At 40.0% G+C, this 19,929-nt stretch overlaps 1 protein-coding gene and 1 long non-coding RNA gene across 2 annotated transcripts; one reads left to right on the top strand and one right to left on the bottom strand.

Moving 5' to 3' along the window:
* Positions 1 to 524: 524 nt before the first annotated feature.
* On the top strand, positions 525 to 14,269 carry LOC115403896 (uncharacterized). Its single transcript, XR_003933264.1, has 3 exons — positions 525 to 704; positions 7,911 to 7,919; positions 14,258 to 14,269. It is a non-coding gene; the product is annotated as an uncharacterized LOC115403896 (long non-coding RNA).
* LOC115403873 (interferon-induced protein 44-like) lies at positions 10,668 to 18,008 on the bottom strand. Its single transcript, XM_030112910.1, has 8 exons — positions 17,796 to 18,008; positions 17,649 to 17,661; positions 17,499 to 17,532; positions 17,196 to 17,391; positions 16,822 to 16,974; positions 15,700 to 15,865; positions 13,481 to 13,581; positions 10,668 to 13,322 (listed from the first exon to the last, which is right to left on the bottom strand). The coding sequence occupies exons 1-8, from the start codon at positions 17,808 to 17,810 to the stop codon at positions 13,158 to 13,160; spliced, it is 843 nt and encodes a 280-aa protein (XP_029968770.1). The 5' UTR covers positions 17,811 to 18,008; the 3' UTR covers positions 10,668 to 13,157.
* Between the last annotated feature and the right edge of the window lie 1,921 nt (positions 18,009 to 19,929).

The following is a 19,929-nucleotide window of genomic DNA, read 5'->3' as shown; positions in this document are numbered from 1 at the left end:
TATCTTTATCAATCAGGAAATAACAATAATATAATGTATTTGTTGATAACCATAACCATTTTAGACAATCAAGGTTTCATAAAATCAAAATATATAAATCTAACCAATTCTAATCTTCATGAATAATACTTTGAAGATGACATTCAACCAATTAATTCACGTTTTTAAATGAAGACATAACATAGGTTTTCTCATGTGTGTTTCTCTCATTTTAACCCTTTTTTTAACATCAGAGTTGAGATTTGAAATAGATTAATTGAATGACAGTTTCAGATCACAAAAATAACTTAAATTACAGCTGTGCTGCTTTTAAAACAGTGAAGTAGATAAATTACAAGATCCAGCAGAGGTGACTCTGCTCAGCTAAAGGCCAGGGTGAGCAAGCAGATCTTAAAGGCGAGGCTATTTGCAACTGCACAGACAAGGTAACATGTTCCACAGCGAGCCACAACTGTAAAGGCTCAATCTTCTCTGGATCTGGTCAGCTGACCTGAGGGTTCTGGAGAGCTGATAAACCATAACTCATTGGCTGCCAGCCATTTTCAGATCAACCAACCTGTCACTGCCAGCCAATTCAGAGCATGTGGACTGATCTTTCAAGTCCCACAGAATATCGAGTTATAAGATTATGTAAACACCAAAACTACCGAATGAAAGAGTAGACTCTCTTCTTTCATAAGAGAAAAAAAAGTTTGTTTCTACCTGTAGGTAGATCTGTAAGATAGGGTGGTTTCTCCAAAAACATCTCTGATCAAAAAACAGAAACCAAGCTTTTCCTGAAAACACATTTCAAATGAAGAAGTGACTTGGAGGGTTTTTTGTTTTTCTTTAGGGAACCTCAAACATCTGAACAGTGATTTCCTTCAATGAAACAGGAAAAAGAACACTGATAAAGGTAGTTTGGCAATAAACAATCATTTATTTCCAGAAATATGTGACAAAAATGTTACAGCTTTTCACAATTATGCATGTGTGCTGTCGAAGCACAAGTGTTCGTGTGTGTGTATGTGCTTATTTCCACCCCGACACACATGCGATTAAAAACTTTTAAATCCAGGCTGAAACAATTCATCAACGTTGGCCCATTTCAAAAATTCTTGAAGCTTTTTAAGAACAGCTTTCTCTAAAACCTTGAAAATAAAAGCAAGTTTAGAACGGCAGCAGGGTATCGATCTTCCTGAAGCCAGGCAAAATCGAAGTCCTGTTTTGACCATTACACGTGCAGTCATTATTTGGAATTTGAAACATAGCAAAACTGACTTTGGGTTTTACTCTTTCTTTCCAGGGATCCCCCAAGTAGCTGTCCTCACTAAAATTGATGAAGCCTGTCCAATGGTCAAAAGGAAAATCCAGAATGTCTACAAGAGCAAGATCCTGAAAAAGAAGGTAAGCAATCTTTATATATACAAATAAATAAACACATAAATAAATAAATGAATAAACCTTATGTTCAATGTTTTTTTTTTTTTTGTGAAACTTAGATAGAGCATTTCAGTGCGAATCTGGGGATTCCACTGAACTGCATCTTCCTGGTACAGAACTACAGCAAAGAAACCAAAACAGATGAGAACACTGATGCACTGCTCATGAACACAATGAGAAAGATCATCGACTATGGAGAAGACTACCTGAATGACATTGTACGGACAATGGACATCAAGAAACCTGAGCAGCCTGAGCAGCCTGAGCAGCCTGCGAAACCTGAGCAGCCTGAGCAGCCTGAGCAACCTGAGCAGCCTGTGAAACCTCTGCAGCCTGTGAAACCTGTGCGGCGTGTGAAACCTGAGCAGCAAACTGAGGAACCAGTGAAACCTATGTCTGTTAAAGAACTGAAAGAGCGATTTGAAAATAAACAGGCATTTACCACCTGACATCAGGACACATGCATGTTTTAAATGCCAGTTGCTGAGAACTTTATAAATATTTACAAATGAAGAGGAAGAAAAGATGTAGATATTTACATGTTTAAAATTCAGACCATGTGAAGATGCATACCTACTACCCTTTCTTTATGACATTGAAGTCTTTTTTTCTTTCTTGTTTTTTGTTTAAAAAGTAAAATTTGCATTGCATGTGCACTCAGTTTTGTGAATCATATTTGATGAATTACATGTTATTTGTGAATTGTAATCAAATGGCTTGTGCTGTTATACGGTTACACACAAATTAAAAAAAAAAAATAGGCAAGGCAAATGTATTAATATAGCTCTGGTAGGGCCATATAGATATTATGTTTATTCTGTATATAACATTCGATTAGAATAATGTAGTTGCTTTGAATTATATATTTTTATTCAGAGATACAGTATATGGTTATATTTTGTATTGATTTATATGTTCAGTATTTATGTTCTAGTTATGTTTAGCCAAGGTGAGGCGCACAGTTTTGCATTTGAGAGTGTGCATGCTCAATGTCTGTGAGGCAAGTAATGGAGAAAGGATGAGGAGGAACAGTTTTCTGAAAGTTTTCATTGAGGTTTTGGTTAATTCTGAACATGTTTTTGGGACTTTGGCCATCACTACACTTTCCTTGGATGTGGCAGGTTGTTCTTTGTTATTCTTGGATCTTTTCATAAATGGAAGCTGTTTTTAAATCCATTTTGCTTTTTTCTGGATTTAACGTGTCAGAACCTTCACATCTAATAGGCTTTTTTTTTGAGTATGAATGATATTTTGCTATTACTCGCTTCATTTGTAAACAAGGCGACTCAAAGGGCTTCACAAAGAGACAGAAGCACATAAAATTACAATGAAATCACAGAAACAAAACAAATCCATTTTATATTGAATCAAATAGTTTTGTTAAAGGAGAACTATGCAAGATTTGCTTTAGCGCTCCCCCTACTGGTCTCCTGTGAAAGCTCACTGTCGTAAACGTTGCATAAACTCCTTAACTTAATTCAAATTAGCACACTCCTCAAAATCAATGAGAATTCCATTCTCAGAAAAGGTTCAGCATTATTTAAAGCAGTGCCCAGCACAGTAGTACATTAAAGACAGGTCCGCACTCCAGGTATTCAGCAGCTGATCCACGTCGTGACAGGTCTGATCTCCAGACGAGAAGCCAGATCTGAAGCATGACTTAGATCAGGCCTAGATACATCCAGGACAGTGTACAAAACAGTACTACTTTTACTCAAAAATGTGGGTAAATGTCTTTATAATTTTCACTTACAGTGTAGTAGGTCGCTCCCCAGCTTCCATGTGGTCTACAGCTTAGACACAACATAGCTCCATGGAGCGGATTCCTTCTTAGAGGGTCTGCTTGTCGGTCGGTAGTTGGAAGAGACATTACTCCTCAGACAACGGATGGTGGAGGAGCTCGCAACTCCACCAGCCTGACCCTCACCTCCGTCATCCACCTGCTGCAGATTCTGACCTGAGGTACAACTCAATGCCATCAATAAAAAGCCACAGATGTGCTTTCTATGTGTTCTAAATCTGGATATCATTACCATTGGAGACAACAAAGTCACCAGCAATGTATTTGTAGAACTTCTCAGAACTGTCAACTCCCCGCATTCCTGCATGACCCACTGAGACGTGCTTGAGGGCGAGTGTGCCCAGTTTGTACCAACTCTACTCATGTAGGAAATAGACATTAAAGGGGCTGTGTCATGCTTTTTTAGCTCCTCCAAACCATAGTATAGGCATTAAAATGATAATAGTTTATTTAGAAAAAGTCCTTTTGTGTGAAATAAAAGATTTTCTGGGGCCAATTCTGAAACCTGGAAGGAAAAACGCTCTGTTTCACTGATAATCCCGCCTCTCCCCCTGTGGATTTTGACTGACAGTGTACTTCAGCCAATCAGCAACTCGAAATCAGGGGAGCGCTCTGCTCCTAGTGAAGTCACTAGAACAGACAGACCGTTTTCACGGGTATGGGAGGGGCTGCCTCTCTGAGCAGGAGAAGAACAAGGAAAGCTCAAACACACAGGCATGAAGGCACACACAGGCACGTTTACCATGACCAATGGGCTGGAAATTAAACACCAGCAAGAATTCTGTAACAGCTTTCAAATGTTCTCTGTGTCTGACTGCTGCTCATTGTTGTTATTGTTAACAATGACGACAACGAAAATATTTCATTAAAGCTTTTTTTTTCCATGACTAAATCAAGACGTGACGAGCTAAAAATGTGTCTTTAAAGACGGAAATTTGACGAGACGTATCTGTTGTTTTCATTCATGAGATGAGATGAAAATGTGAGTATTTTGACTATCAAAATAAGTTAAAACAAATGCGATTCCCCCAGCTTGTTCACACACCCGGTGTGCTTTACTCTGAAAATATCAGCAATTCATGAGTTGCTTCCTGTAGATTGTTTAATTTGAAAGAACACAATAAGAATAATTCTGAATTTAGTTCTTAATTGTCAGTTAGATATATACACGGAATTAAAGAGTTTTCAAAAGTCTGTGCTGTCTTCAGCCAGTCGGTGGAACAGATCGGATGTTCAGTCGGCACTTCAGTGGCTCTGCCACAGTTCACAACCTGGGACTTGGGTACAGGTCCAGAACACACTCAGGATGGGTCCTGGTTCACAGAAAGTCCAGTAGCAAAAAAAAAAAAAATACAGAGTGGCACCGCTTTCCCACAGGATCTCCTCACCAACCCATCTTCTCTCCCTCATCCCACGCTCCTAAAAACAAACCAAATGCTCTTCTCTCTCCCTTGAACCAATCAAAACTATGGCAGACAGGCATTCAATTACTGTTCAGTTGATATTTGGTCTCTCAATTATTTTCTTGTTGTATACTTTTCTTTTGGGCATACAGAAATGGCAATATGCTCGTATGTACTAAATTTGCATTTTCCCCCTATTAAAATACGGCAAAACCGTATCACGTAGCACGTATGCTGATAGTCAAATGTACTTAGTTGAAATCCCAACACAGACATTATGAGCTATGTGAGGTGGGCAGTTAGCTTTCAGAACATGATCGTTCATGTGTCTTCCAATAACTGGTAAACAGAGTTGTGTTTTCCAAAGGTGACATTAGCTTCAGTTGCTGCATAAGAGGTGATACATCTGATGTCCAGGCCATTTTTTTTCCAGACATCAACACTTTATGCATGCCAATGGCAGTTTCACCACTGTCTTCATGAATGTCCAGGAATTTGCACTGAACTCCTCAGTCACGGAGACATACCTGACTCACACTGGAAACATATTTCAGTTTCTCTTGATTGAAGCATCAGTTGCAACTGAGAAATATATACACTTCATTTGCTACAATCTGGTCATTTTTTGCTGTTGATGCGGCAAAGTGCATTGATATTGCAAGCACCTTTATTTGAAGCGGTCTTTTGTGCATTTCTGTGTACAAATATTTAGTCAGGTTATTTTCACCTCCATGGCCAATGGAAAATTTATGCCGACACAAAATGCAAAAAGCTTTCATAGCATCACCGTTGACGGGTTTTACCCACATCTTTCTTCTTAATCCTTTCTTCTTAGCTGGTTTATCCATTGTTGACCACTCCAGTACCGTCAAACTATATGACACGCCTATAACAGAGTTTCTGTTTTGGACTTAATTTTCACCTAATCAGTGCCAGATGGGAAATGGGTTCCGTCTCATGGTGGGAGGACACTGTCAGTCAAAATGTGGGACTCAGCACATCCTGTATGAGACAAAGTGATTTGGGTCAAAAATACAGGATGTCCTGGCTAATATGAGACAGTTGGCAAGCCTAGGTTATTGACACCAATAATAATATTAATAAAAACAGCAGTTTGTGGTATTGGAGATTTCATACAGTAAAGGGATTGCAAAATACAATCATCAAATGACTAACAACAGAAATTAGGCTTTGCATGTACATATGGGTGGACGGCTCTTCGAGTGCTTTTAACATAATATTGTATTTACGAGAGGACCTGGAGTGACTACAATTTATATTGCATAGCCATATAGCCAAATGATTTGTTAAAACACATGAATGAGTGTTTCTCTGAGGGGATAATGCAGCTGGTAAGGATGTCCTCAGTATTAGTGCTAAGATCTGTATTGGTTGGACATGCAACGAAACTGGGATTTAAAAACTGGGGTTATGTTTTTTAATTAAAGAACTAAAATTAACCAAATGAACAGGTGAAAATGTGCTACTGTTAAAGTATCACGCATGTCGTATAAAAGTGTAGAAGATTACATCATGTTGTGGTTATTTTGTTTTCATTACATCGGAAGTCTTTGGGGGACAATTCCATTCATTGCTATGCAACCATTGCTGAGGCATAATTTGACTTCAAGTTCCCTGAGACACTGTGGGTGGGTTTACATGGGACTTTTAATTTCTCTTTAATGCCAAATAAAAGTTAATTCCACTTTAAATTGACCAAGTAAATTCCTGAATCCGAATGAATTCTTTGCTCCAAATTAAACTTCATTTTGAATAAAGTGACCAGTTTATTCTTATTCTAAAGCAGAATGAAATGTTAATTCCACATGTAAACCTTCTATTCTGCCTTCACTTCATTCCGGTCATTCTGCACAAACTTGTTCCCTTGCTGGTCAAAGCTAAGGAATGGTTTGATATTAATGAATTATCAATAAACCTAAAGAAAACAGAAGTTCTGATTTTTGGTAAAATAAAAAAAGATTAAATTATGCATCCATCTTCTAAACAACTTCTCCTTCTCAGGGTTGCGAGTGGCTGGAACCGATCCCAGCTTCTTCAGGCGAAGGCAGGGTTCACCCTGGACAGGTCACCACTCTGTCGCAGGGCTAACAGAGAGAGACATACAACCATCCACACCTAGGGGGACCAATTAACCTGACATGCATGATTTTGGACTGTGGGAGGAAGACGGAGTACCAGAGGGAACCCACGCACACAAGGACAGAACATGCAAACTCCACACAGAAAGGCCCCGAGCCCTGGCCAGTACTTGAACCCAGGACCATCTGGCTGTGAGGCAAGAGTGCTAACCACTCCTCTACCACGCACCAAGTTAACACTGTGACTGTGGTCAGTGGGGAGAGCAGTTGTCTTGCAATTGGAAGGTTGTTAGTTCGAGTCTTGGCTCCCCTTGTCTGCATGTTAAAGTGTCCCTGGGCAGGACACTGAACCCTAATGTACACAGTGGACAGACTGAGTGCCTTACATGGTCGCTGCCTCCACTGGTGTGTGAATGGGTAGATGTGATAATGCAGTGTCAAAAAAAAGAAAAGATTAATTCACTTCACTTTAAATAGCAGAAAAAAGCATCGTAAAAGATAAGGAAATGAGGTTCTTGGGTGTGTTCCTAGATATGACGGGTTGACTCGGAAATTGCATATCTCACATACAAAAAAGATGTCCAAGATTTTTTTGTATTAAATAAGGTAAAATGTAGAGTATAAGGCATTGAGAACTTTGCATGGTGCTCTTATGTTACCCTACATCAACTACTGCGTGGAGGTGAGGGGAAACACATACCAGCAACACAAAATTATTATATCTCCTGCATAAGAGCCATCAGAATCTTACACAAGAGCACACTAATGCAAGTTTCTGACATGCTACCTACATGTTACTTTTACTGAATAAAATTCAAAGTAATCTTGGTACTTCTAAGTACACATCTGTTGTTTGGTGCAGTTTTATTGAGCAGAGAATTAAACGTTGGTCGGGAGATGGTCACATCATCTACATACAACAACCTAATCCACTCCGTTTTGCAAACAAGGAACGTTTTTTGTACAATGTCAGAGATGCAGAACATGATATAGATGAGAAGACATTTATGTGTGTGAAAGCAGCATAATGTTGGGGATAAAATGACTGCAAAGTCAGATACTTAATATAATTTTTACTTTGTAGAACATATTCAAAATGAGGTTCTCCCATGAGTTTGCAAAAATATTTTTAGATTTCATTTTCAACTGAAGCCAAGTGTGCTTCTCCCTGATGTGATCAATCAGTTTTCTTCTGTAATATTATCATTGTTGCAAAGGAAGACATTTAAACTGACCCGGGCAGCAAAGGTGCAGCATGTTACACTAATTTATAAACACATATTCAAATGTCCCATATAAGTGCAGTAAAATGTCCTCTAAGAGTGGGATTGAAAACTCCTCCCTCTGCCTCTCCATTGCCATGGTGACTCCTCCAGTCGCAGCTCCATTGTGCTGTCTTTTCATGGTTGTGCTGCATGCTCTTATCTCTGGGTAAAACTACTCCAAGTTGAGCAAACTAACTCAAATCAGCTGTTATGGAACTGTTTTCTGTCACAGAATACATCAGCAAGGAGTTCAGGGTTCAGAGTTTGTTGACTGTGCTTTGTGAAACAGACTCCAGATGTAGAAAATGAGAAATAAGCAATAACAACAATACTCACAAGAGGTACCCAAGAGGACACCAGAGAGAGAACCTGGAGAAGACGACTCCCACCAAGAGAAGAGACATGAGGCTCAGACCTCGATGTAACCCAGACCCAGAGGCCAGGGCCCCACCCATTGTTGGTAAATCCGGCGAAAACAAAGAGTCCAAAGGGAAAAATAAATAAATAAATAAAAAAAACTAAGATACTTTCAAACTTATGAGTTTTAACTGTGTCCCAAAACCAATATGCCAGTTTTAAAAATGAAAAATGTGATTTTCCGGTGATGACTCCCAGAGCAATGCATCTTATGTGTATGTACCGCAGTTTAGTTGTAGTGAAGTTGAGACTGAACAGATTACTGATGATTAATGTGGCCATGCTTACCACTGTTGGCAGGTTTTGTAACTATTATGTCATGAAAGGTTGTTTAGCGACCCAGAAAGTCAGCATATGTAAATTGTGCACATATACCTGTAATATGTTCATACTGTGAGAAGGCTCAGCATTATCCTCAATAATTATAAAATATGCAAAAACATCAAGGATTCCATCATTGTTCTACACCTTGCCTGACAATGCTCCTGGGAGGCCAGCAGCTCCACCTGGTGGCTGACAGACAGCATAACTACTGAGGTACAGGGCAACAGAGTGGCATGCGGCCTGAATGGATGAGCCTGTGAGCCTGAGGTCAGGGTATAGAAACCTTTACACTACTGATACAACTGTGCCAGAAGTGTAACAAAGGTCACGCAATTGTGAAGCAAATAGCTTTAGCATATTAGGCTGCACATATGAAAACATAATTACTATAATTGGAGACAAATTTTAAGATGACTTTTGGAGATCCCAGGTTGCACTGACATTATTTTACACATTCATAAATATGAATTCATACAGATTGAGACACAGACAAATAGACTCACTGCAATAATGCTCACTAATTTGCCCAGTGTATCCTAGAAATAGGAGAGATTGAGGAGCAGCAGAAAAAAACATTATCAAATAGTCAGGGTGTGGCAAATGAAAGAAGTATGGCCAGGGCTCTCTTCCCACGCAATGAGCAGTATCCATTAATGTCCACTTCAATGCACAAAAGCAGGTAATACATTTTTGGTGACAGTGATGAGTGTATCAACTTAATTTTCAGAAGTGTTTCCTGTCCTTAGGATCACAACTCCAGACAAGGCTTTGACAAAGTTCTTTTTTTTATTTGTTTTGCTGAATGTTAAACAAACAGACCAGGGTTCAAACTTCATGCAGCGTATGTTTGCTCAGCTGTTAAAGCAGCTAAACATTAAACAAAGTCATTCCAGGGCATACCACCCTGAGAACCAGGATGCTGTTGGAAGTTTTCACAAGACATTAATACCATGGTCTACTTACAAATTGTGACAATGTGTATGCAACATGAAACTCCAGACACATTAGTTGTCTCGAGTTTGAGAGGGACTGGGACAGCAGGGTTCACATGCAGATGTTTGCCATATGGGAGATTGCCCAGGAATCTCTTGGGATTAGTCCATCAGACCCACCTATTCTGCACTTGATTTTTTTTTAATGCTTTAGAATGAGAATTGGTTGTGTGAGAAGACAGAGCAAAACTTGGATTATGTGAGTAATTTCAGATTCAGATTATGTGAGATAGTCAGTGATAATCTTGACCCAGCACAGGTAAGAATGAATCCATGGTTTGAAAAGCTGGGAGTTTCAGTCTGGTGACATGGTTTTAGTGTTGCTGCAAATCCCAGGGTCAAGATGCAGGCTCGCTACAGTGGTGCTGACCTGGTCCAAGAACAGGTGGGTGATAGGGATTACCTTGTAGCCACTCCTGATTGCCTTTACAGAAATTGATTCTGTCAAATTAATGTGTTAAAAATGTTACTGTAATAGGGAGAAGGTACAAGCAGAGTCCACTTCTGAGGTAGGTGAGGACACTGTCTCCTGTGGCGCCGTCCGGTGCTGAAATTGCTGCTCCATGTGTTGTTAAGTCCCGTTCATGCTTTTCATGCCCGTGTGTGTGCACGTTCCGCATTGGTCCCTGTGATGCAAAAATCACAGGGCCAGTAAGCTTACATTACTGATGATGTGTTGTTGCAACACTTGAAGATGTCTCATTATAACATATTAAAACTGAGTAAATGCATTTTTTTTTCCAGTTGAACAGAATTACCATCAACTCAACAGTCTCACAACTGATAGTTCCACAGCAACGAGTCTCACTCCAAAAACAAAACAAAACAAAACAAAACAAAACAAAACAAAACAAAACAAAACAAAACAAAACAAAACAAGAACTGGATCTGGTTGAAGAGCTTTTTATTTTATTTTTTTTTTATATCTTGGACAAAGTTTGGCAAAGTTTATTCCAATAAGTTTCAATGGAAAAGGCAGTTAAATAACATACAGACCATTGACGCCAGTTGCTGTTTACATCTACAGCAGGAGGGTTTTACAGAAATGAACATTTTCAAAAGTCTCAACTTTGACAAATGTAGCCTTTGTAAAACTTTGAATTGTAAAAGTCCATGTCAGACACATAAAGAAAAAGAATTCAAAATATATATATTTTTTTCACATTGATTATCTTTGGTTTTCACTCCCAAGTCCTCCTGCCAGGCATTTTTTAGATGATTTCATGAAGAGTCCAGCTGACAGCATTTTGTGAATCTTAGCGTAACCAAATTTTAACAGCGACACCTCAAGGATTCCGGAATTCTTGAACAAAAGAGGCTGACATTTAACTCATAATAGTGAAGCATTAATAAACACCAGTGATTCCAAAAAATATATTTATTTACAATAAAGCAAACCAAGAACACAACCCTTATAAATACAAGTTGTTTTGTGTTTGTGTGTGAGAGAAATAGAGAGCTTTTGAGATGGAATGGACATCTTGAGGAATGAAACTAAAGATGAAAGTATCTGACAGCCAAAGAATACACTCAAAATGCTGATCCTTGGCATGTATCCCCAAAATGTGGTCTATGAAAGTTGGGGTGGGAGAAAGTGAGGCCTGTTTTCATCTCTCAGTGTTACTCTCTGAAGTCCAAATCAAAGTGGGGCAATGTGTGATCTGTGTTGTACGTCCCCTCATGTCATGCAGACAGTGTTTAATTACATATATCCCCTCACCCCAACTAGAATAGCAGAAAGCCGCCACCTCTGAGCCTGGTTCTGCAGGTTTCTTTTTTTGAAAGGGAGTTTTTCTTTTCCGCAGTCACTTTTGCTTGCTCACGTGGAACTGTTGGGTTTCTCTGTAAAAGTAGTAAGAAATGACTGCGTTGTATCCGGTGCTTATAAATAAAGCTAGAAATATGAAAAAAGAAATATGATGTCTTTGTTGAGATGGGTGCAGGATTACACATTACATTTTGAGTAAGATTAACTTGCAGACCCCATGTTGGGTGAGGTAAAGCTAAAAGTTTACCAACTGTAACTAATTAGCTCATCAACCAGGACAACAATCATATTAATTCAACACATCATGAAATCAAACAGTTCTACATTTGGAAAAACTAGTTCTATCCTAATTTCTGAATAGTTAGCATGTTTCATTGTCTCTGAAGATGAATTGTTTTGCTGCAGCTAGCTGCTTGGCGTTAGCATGTGGTTCTTCCTTTGTTTCTAGTTAGCGGGTCTCTGCTCATATTGCCTCTTGCTGGTACCAAAGGAGAAGATGAAGAAGAAGCTGAAGGACTGAAGAAACGACCCCGAATCTGCTGTGCAGTGTTGTTTGGCTGTGGGGAACTGGTCCGTTTAGATGCTGGAGGCTGATTCTCTGGGGGAGCTTGGCCCGGTTCTGCTTAACAACACCATAAGCTCCCTGCAGGAGCTTCGACGATCATGCTTGCTGGAGAAAGTAACGACAGTGAGCTGTGGCCTCCTTGATTTGGGTCTCAGGGAGAACAGGGTCTTTCTGAGTCTTATCCTTGTGTTCAGTGGCCAGACACATGATCCGGTAACACTTTACTTTAAGCACCCAGCATAACACATTATAAGTAATTATAAATACTCATACATGATCAAAATGCTTTATAACTCACTATACAGCACTATACAGCATAGGGTTAGGGTTCGGTCCTGGCATTGTGATCATCTATGAATGTTTATAACTATAGCTACACGTGTTATAATGACATTATAATGCTTTATAAATGTACTTATACTGTACTTATAATACTTATACACTGTACTTATAAAGTGTTACCCAGGATCCTGAACCTCTTCTTTTGGTTAGGCCTGGAGCTGCAGGCCTTCCTCTGACTTTGTTGTCATTAGCAGTGCTGGCTCGCTGGCTCCAGGGCTCTGGGGATCGATCCCATTTGAAGTTCAGGATGCAATGAGAGATTAGCAGGAGAAGGAACCATCCAATTAGAAGCCACCCTATCAGGGTTCATTACCTGTTGGCTCAAAAGGAGGCCCCACCCCCCACCCTTTCACTGTGCCTCTGTAGCCAAGAGACAAACATGAAGTCTTACATTCATGGCAATTTAAAAACTTTCTTGATATACCAAAATCCCAACAAATCCCAACATTAGCCATCTTTTGAATCCTTTTAATCATGATTTTGAGTCATGCTTGTCCTGATCCGCATAAATTTGGGCACATTTTAATTAAATTTTTATTTCTGAACATAAAAACAAAGACGATGGTGAAGAAGAAAACCCATAAACAAGGGGTCGACAATTAGATTTGGCGTCTGGCCACTTTTTTGGGGGCACTTCCAGATTGGACGGTTCGGCGGGCCACATTTGGCCCGCGGGCAGCTAATTGCCGACCCCTGCTATAAACTAATCAACGTTGTAAAGAGCATGCATCTTATTCTTTTGTTCTGAACTATGAATCACTAACGGTTTTCATTCAGGAAGTCTTGTCCGTAGTCGATGATCCTTCTCATTGTTCGCAGGATCAGTGCATCAGTCTTCTCATTTGTTTCAGTTTCTGTGCTGTAGTTCTTCACCAGGAAGATGCAGTTTATAGGAATCCCCAGGGTCACACTCAGTTTTTCCACCTAAATTTCAACAAAATACCATTGAATAAAAACTCATTTTTATTAAAAGGTACCATTGTTTTTTCTAAAGGTGGCATATGCTTTTCTAAACCACTGGAACAGTTCAGCTGATGCATCAGTGTTTGCACTCATCTAAAAGAAAAAAAAAGACTACTTACCTGCTCTTTCAGGTACTTGCTCTTGTATGCATTCCTGATATCTTTTTTGACCTCAGGACAGGCTTCATCAATTTTAGTGAGAATAGCTATCTGGGGGATCCCTGCAGGGAAAAGAGCAAAAACTCAATGCAGTCAGTTTTCCTCACAGTTTGTGCTGGTGTTTCAAATTTGAATTGACTCAATGACTGTGTCTTAAATTCTAAATTAAGCCATCTTTTTGTACATGTAGATATTATATCACTGGTAATGATTTAATATTCTCTCTCACTCGCTCACTCATCTTGTTTAGCACTTAAGCTTTTCAGGCTAGAGGGGTGCTGGAGGCAATCCCTGCTATGGAGGAGGGCAGAGTACAACCTGGACTGTAGGCCAGTCCATCACAGAGCAACACATAGACAACCACATAAATTCGTATTGACACCAAGGGGAAATTTAAGGGGAACCATTTAACCTCACGCGCATGTTTTTTTTTGTTTTTTTTTTTAAACCGAAGCAAACCAGAGTATCTGGAGGAAACCCATACACACATGGGGAGAACAAAAACTCCAGATAGAAAGGTATTTGAACAGAGGACCTGTGACCTGTGAGGCAAGAGTGCTAATCAGGGCCGGCTCTAGGCATAGGTGAACTAGGCAGCTTCCTAGGGTGCAGTGTATAGGGGGGGGCGCCATGGCCGTACACGTGGCGCCCCAACGGTCCGTGTTCCGTGTGCCGCACCGCTCACACTGCTCGGCATTCCCCCCCCCCCCCCCCCCCCCCCCCCGCTAATCTTTCAAGTTTGAAAATGACCTTCTCCATGGGGGTTAATATAAGAGGTGAGGCAGGAGGCTTACAACCATTTGACCCACAGGAGGCTTTTTTTTATTCCAACCCCCCAAAAAATCCGACCCACCCGACCCGCACTACTCCACACTGTGGACCTTTGGCTGAGCCGGAAAACGCCCAAATGCACTTTCTCAGTGTATTAGCTTAAAGCTCGTGTCCGGAGTTTTGAAAGAGAGAGGTTTTTTTATTCCAATGTCTCGAGGTTCCGCCCTCCCTCTGCTTTCATGAGCGACCAAGCCACGCCCCTTTAATTGTGCACGCTGCATTATCTGTCGGGTGAAAATGAGAGCCTCCGAGTCCTACAGCATCCTACATGTTTAGCTGTTTACGGATTGTGCGGATTACAACGTGTCCACTAAAGTGTTTTGGGGTTGTTGGATTTTGTATTTGATGAGTTTGACGAGGGGAAACAAAAATACCATCCACTTCCATTGTGTCCGTCCCAAAAACCTTCCCTGACTCACCTCTGAATAAACAACAGCTCACCCTCACAAAAAAAGTAAGTATGCTGTTCGAAATGACTAAGGCATTGCGCTAAATGGGCCAATTTGCCAAAATGTTGAAGTATCGCTTTAAGCTTTGTAGCAGTCCCAGCTGGAGACACTTCTGTTATTTCTGGACTATTTCGCTCACATAAAAAACAAGGCCAAACGACGTGCCTGGTAGACACGCAACAGTGATACACGAGCAGATAATGCACCAAATACACCACCAGAGCCTCTATTTTACTGTTTGACTTCATTTGCAAGCTTAGCATGGTGCTGGCAGATACTAAGACAGCCCAAAACACTCCCATATGACCAACATGCTGCTTTTCCTGGAGAATAAATCCCCTAACTCCACTTCTGGCTCTGCTAAGGAAATTTTCTGACATGTTTTTTAATAGGAACAATTTGATTTTTCTGAGTCTGGAAGCTGTCAGCTGGATAGAAGTCATGTTTGGATAATTAACAAAGATGGCAGGTGTCAGGATCGCTGCCAAAATTTTAAACTTTTGCTATCACATGATTGTATTTTTGAAAAAAACCCAATTTCGACCAGAAAACATTAAATCGTTCAGCCTTGCTGAGACAGGTTGATGAAGAAACTTATAAATCATGTCGGCATAGCAGTGAATGAATTAGAATTTGACCAAAACATTTTAATACTCAGGAAGGAAAACCCATGCAGCAGCTGAGGAAATGAATCTGATCACAATAACAACAGCTTATCTACTGAAAACTGAAACTTACTACTCTTTTGAGAAACATTACATACAGACTCAATCATACAAAATAGATTTTTTTCAGATATAGTGAATCACATTGCTGGTTGAATATTAATCTGTATAATCTCTATGTGTCTTCTAACTGTGCAACAAAGGCGACATTTCTGAAACAGCTGTACACACTCACCTAAGACCCCGGCTTCCTTTCTGACCTTCATTAGCTTGCGTACAGAATCATTATCCATCAGGTTTGCTGTGGTGGCAGAAACAACACAAACCAGGACATGGACTTTGTCATTGATGGTCGGATTTTTTTTGTAGTGGGATCCAGTTGGTTTACTGCCAGGAATCAGCTGAAAAAAGGGGAAATATACAGACCTAATGAAAATCTTAAGACCAGTTGAAAATTTGCTAAACTTTACTTTTTGCACATTTGGATTTTAATGAGGTTTTAAGTAGAGCTGCAGTATGCAAAAGCAAGAAGTGGGTGGGTGACAAAAAGCACTTTGAAAAGTAATTTACTGAAAACAACAAGTAAACTGCAATAGGCTGTTTATCAGATGATCAAAAGTTTAAGACTACAGGCTATAAAAGCCAAAATCTGCTCAAAATCCTCATTTTCTGTCAGGCATTCACACGGTCATGTCCTCCTGATGGCTAAAGGTAAGAAGCTTTCTCTTTTTGAACGTGGTCGGATCGTCGAGCTGCATAAACAAGGCCTCTCACAGTGTGCCATTGCTGCTGAGGTTGGATGCAGTACAATCATTCTAAATTTTTATCAGGTCTGTACATATATATATATATATATATATATATATATATATATATATACATATATACAAAATATGTATGTATAAGGATGAGGAGCTTTATTGGTCATTACACAGTGACTGTACAACAAAATTTGTCCTCTGCATTTAACCCATCCATTGATGCCGCTGAAGCATTCCGTAGGAGCAGTGGGCAGCTGCGGGGAGCGCCCGGGGACCCATCTCCACATGAAGAGTCAGGCTAATGGTCATATCACCTGACTGGAGGACTGACCTATAGTGCATGTTATCAGTTGATGGGGGAAACCGGCGATCCCGGAGAAAACCCATCCATGTATATATATATATATATATATATTTTTTTTTTTTTTTTTTTTACAAAATCACATCATGACTTGCAATACAGTTTTTGCATTTGTATGCAATTTTAAATTTTATTTTTTTTTTTGTCATGTGTACAAATTTTTTTGTTGTTTACAAAGCTGTGGTCACTGTTCTTGCTAAATAAAGTTACAGGGGACATAATATCATTTTCTTACCTTGAATCCTTCAGTGACGTGTCCTTTTAGAATCAGTTTGATATTTTCCACATCAACTCCTTTCCCAGAGCCCTTCTCAATACCCATGGTGTCACTGAAGACAATAGGATAAAAGTTTCCAGGCTTTTCTTTCTGGATTTTGTAACTTCTGAACTGCAAGTTGAAACAAGTGATGACAATATTAGCATGTGCTGTTAGCCTGATGTCGGATTTCAGTTGCTCAGTTTCTCTTTGTTAATTGTTTGCTAATTAGTTGCTCAAAATAGTGGCTGCTCTGTCTTTAAGTTGAACAAAACTTGACAAAACTCTGAACATTTTCTTGTGTCTTTCTGCGAATGATCACCCTTATACAGTTTATGAAAAGTTCTTCATACTTCCTGAGTGAAGCTGCCATCATTGTTGGTGGCTGCCAAAGCTCGAGTTGAAATTCTTCCTCGTAGAGCGCTGTCAACAGAGTCGATGAAACTCGATTTTCCAGAGCCTGGTGGTCCATGCAGCAGAACTCTGAGATTTTTAACTTTTGAATGAGGCTTGAACTTCTTCACATGATCAAAGTCTTTCTTTTTCTTGCTGTTAAAAAAAAAAAAAAAAGCTTGAAGTTAAGGCCCACATCTTTCAAAAGCTACAAATATTTGTTGTGGTATTACTGAAATGTTATAATCCCCCAAAATACTCACCCCCATGGTACGTCTCTCCATGGTTTATCAAGAGCTGTCAAGACAAGCATATACCTGCCTAGATCATAGTTTTCTTATAATGTTGTGTAATTAGCACTTGGTTTATTTACTCATGTAAATTTCAGAATCTGTGAATATGAATTGACTTACTTGCACAGCGTGTCTTAAAAAAACAAAAACAAATAAAAGTTTACACAGATACTCATGGTTACAGTATTCACAATAATTGAAAAATGTCCCAAAATTCCTGAACACATTTCAATCATCAAACAATGTAAAAGTATCAAACATTCTTACCAGTGAAGAACCCATGGTACAGGAAAATCAAGCTGCCACTTGAATGCAATGAATTGTTTTTCCTGAAGTAAATCCAAGGTGAATTGTAAAGCTGTGAAGCTGTTGATGTCCTGTTACATCTGAAGCAAATGATCAGCATAACCATTCAATAAATCCCTGATGTTTAACAACGTTGTCCATGCTTTCAGATTACTTGATGTCACATGATGCCAAGGGCTCTTTCCCGTCTGGGTCTATAAATGATGGGTGTGGTTGGCAGAGTCACAATATAAATGATCCACTTATCATAACAACCACAATGATGAGTGGAAGAATAAATTACATAAGATGCTGTTTGCTTTGTATTACGGGCTGGATTACATCAGACATCTTTCAAAATGACATTAAATTTCCTATAACTGTCCTTCACCTAATGTTCATCATAAAAAACTCCAAGTGTCACAACCTTTACTGGGATAAAGTGGATATGAATCAATGAATGGATTTGTTCTTACAGCGTGATGCTAATTGGTAGAATGCATTGCGCAGAAATGTTTGTGGCTGTGCACAAGGGGGAGGTATCGACAGATTCAGCTTGATTCAGTGACAATTTTGTGCCAAAGCACTGCAGAAAGCTTGCCATCTCCAACCTGGTCTATTCTCGGTGCAGGCCGCCCAGTCTAATGGTAATTTGGCTGATAGGAGCACTGTGCATGCACGTTACCAAAAACCTACAGACAGGTTTCCGGAGTGTTTGTTTTCTTTGTTGCATGTTGCGTGCTACATAATATTGCCTTACATTGTGGATGCCACATTGAGGATACACTACAGGACTAAAGACGAATGAAGGCCAAACTGCATGTGTCCCATCAGCAAGGACAGCAGCAGATGACAAAAGAAAAGAGAGACCACCTGGATGCACAGCTCTGTCCTTAAAGCGATACTTCAACATTTTGGCAAATTGGCCCATCTAGGGCAATTCGGTAGTCATTTAGAACAGCATACTTACTTTTTTTGTGAGGGCGAGCTGTTGTTTATTCAGCGGTGCGTCTGAGGAGAGCTTCACGGCGGACATAATGGAAGTGGATGGTACAGTAGCTTCCCTCGTCAAACTCATCAATCCAACACAATCCAACAACCCCAAAACACACTTTGGTGGACACGTTATAATCCCCACATTCACTACGCTGTGAAATATTAATGCAAAATTACGAGATTGAGCGTTTTTTTGCGAAGATTGCTAAAACGGAACTACTTACTAAACATGGCGTCTGGGCGTAGTGATCTCAAAAGAAAAAGTAGTTCCCAATATTTGCTTCAATGTCGTAATGCTACAATATTATTTGTTGGTGTTTCACAGCGTAGTGAATGTGCGGATTATAACGTGTCCACCAAAGTGTGTTTTGGGGTTGTTGGATTGTGTATTTGATGAGTTTGACGAGGGAAGCAACTGTACCGTCCACTTCCATTATGTCCGCCGTGAAGCTCTCCTCAGATGCACCGCTGAATAAACAACAGCTCGCCCTCACAAAAAAAGTAAGTATGCTGTTCTAAATGACTACCGAATTGCCCTAGATGGGCCAATTTGCCAAAATGTTGAAGTATCGCTTTAAAGGAGCCCTACCATGCTTTTGTGAGACTGCCAAACATGGAAGTCCAACTTGACTTCACTTCACTATGCTTCTCCCCACATTGGCCCAGTTTACATGGGTGTTTTTTTCAATCCGATTGTAAACAATCGTATTAAACGGAGTGTATTCATGAAGTGATCCACGATGAATCCTCGTTTACAAGGACCCTGGGTGAAGCGGATTATACAGCGTCCTGTGACATGCGCACAAAGTCTCACGAGGAACTTGCAGGTCTTTAGCTCCGCAGCAGCAGTCCTCAGCGCCGAGCAGAGTTTTTATCTGCTGATATCTGCTCAAATAATGTCCCAAAAGTCCATGATACGCGGCTGCTCCCCTGGCTGCAGCACCGCTGCACCAAGCGGCACGTCTCGTTGTGAGCTCTGCCTCTGCTCCGCGTGTCGATGTTTCAAATTAACTGGTGCCCGTGTTAACTTGTGACCAATACATGATTGAAAAATGTAGTCGTTCTGGCGAACGTCGGTTATCGACAGTTACAGTGAGTGTATACGTTTAAAGTCATTTGT

The sequence above is a fragment of the Salarias fasciatus genome, chromosome 17 (assembly GCF_902148845.1).
Source record: "Salarias fasciatus chromosome 17, fSalaFa1.1, whole genome shotgun sequence".
Taxonomy (NCBI): domain Eukaryota; kingdom Metazoa; phylum Chordata; class Actinopteri; order Blenniiformes; family Blenniidae; genus Salarias; species Salarias fasciatus.
The sequence above is the reverse complement of the archived record's forward strand: the minus strand, read 5'-3'. Positions and strand labels throughout refer to the sequence as shown.

Bases quoted from the DNA above. Each gene is read 5' to 3' on its own strand.
- LOC115403873 (XM_030112910.1), bottom strand. The intron at 17,392-17,498 runs GTGAGTATTTTG...TTTTTTTAACAG, and splicing joins TGGAGAGACGTACCATGGGG to CAAGAAAAAGAAAGACTTTG. The intron at 15,866-16,821 runs GTAAGAAAATGA...CCCTTTTTTCAG, and splicing joins ACGTCACTGAAGGATTCAAG to CTGATTCCTGGCAGTAAACC.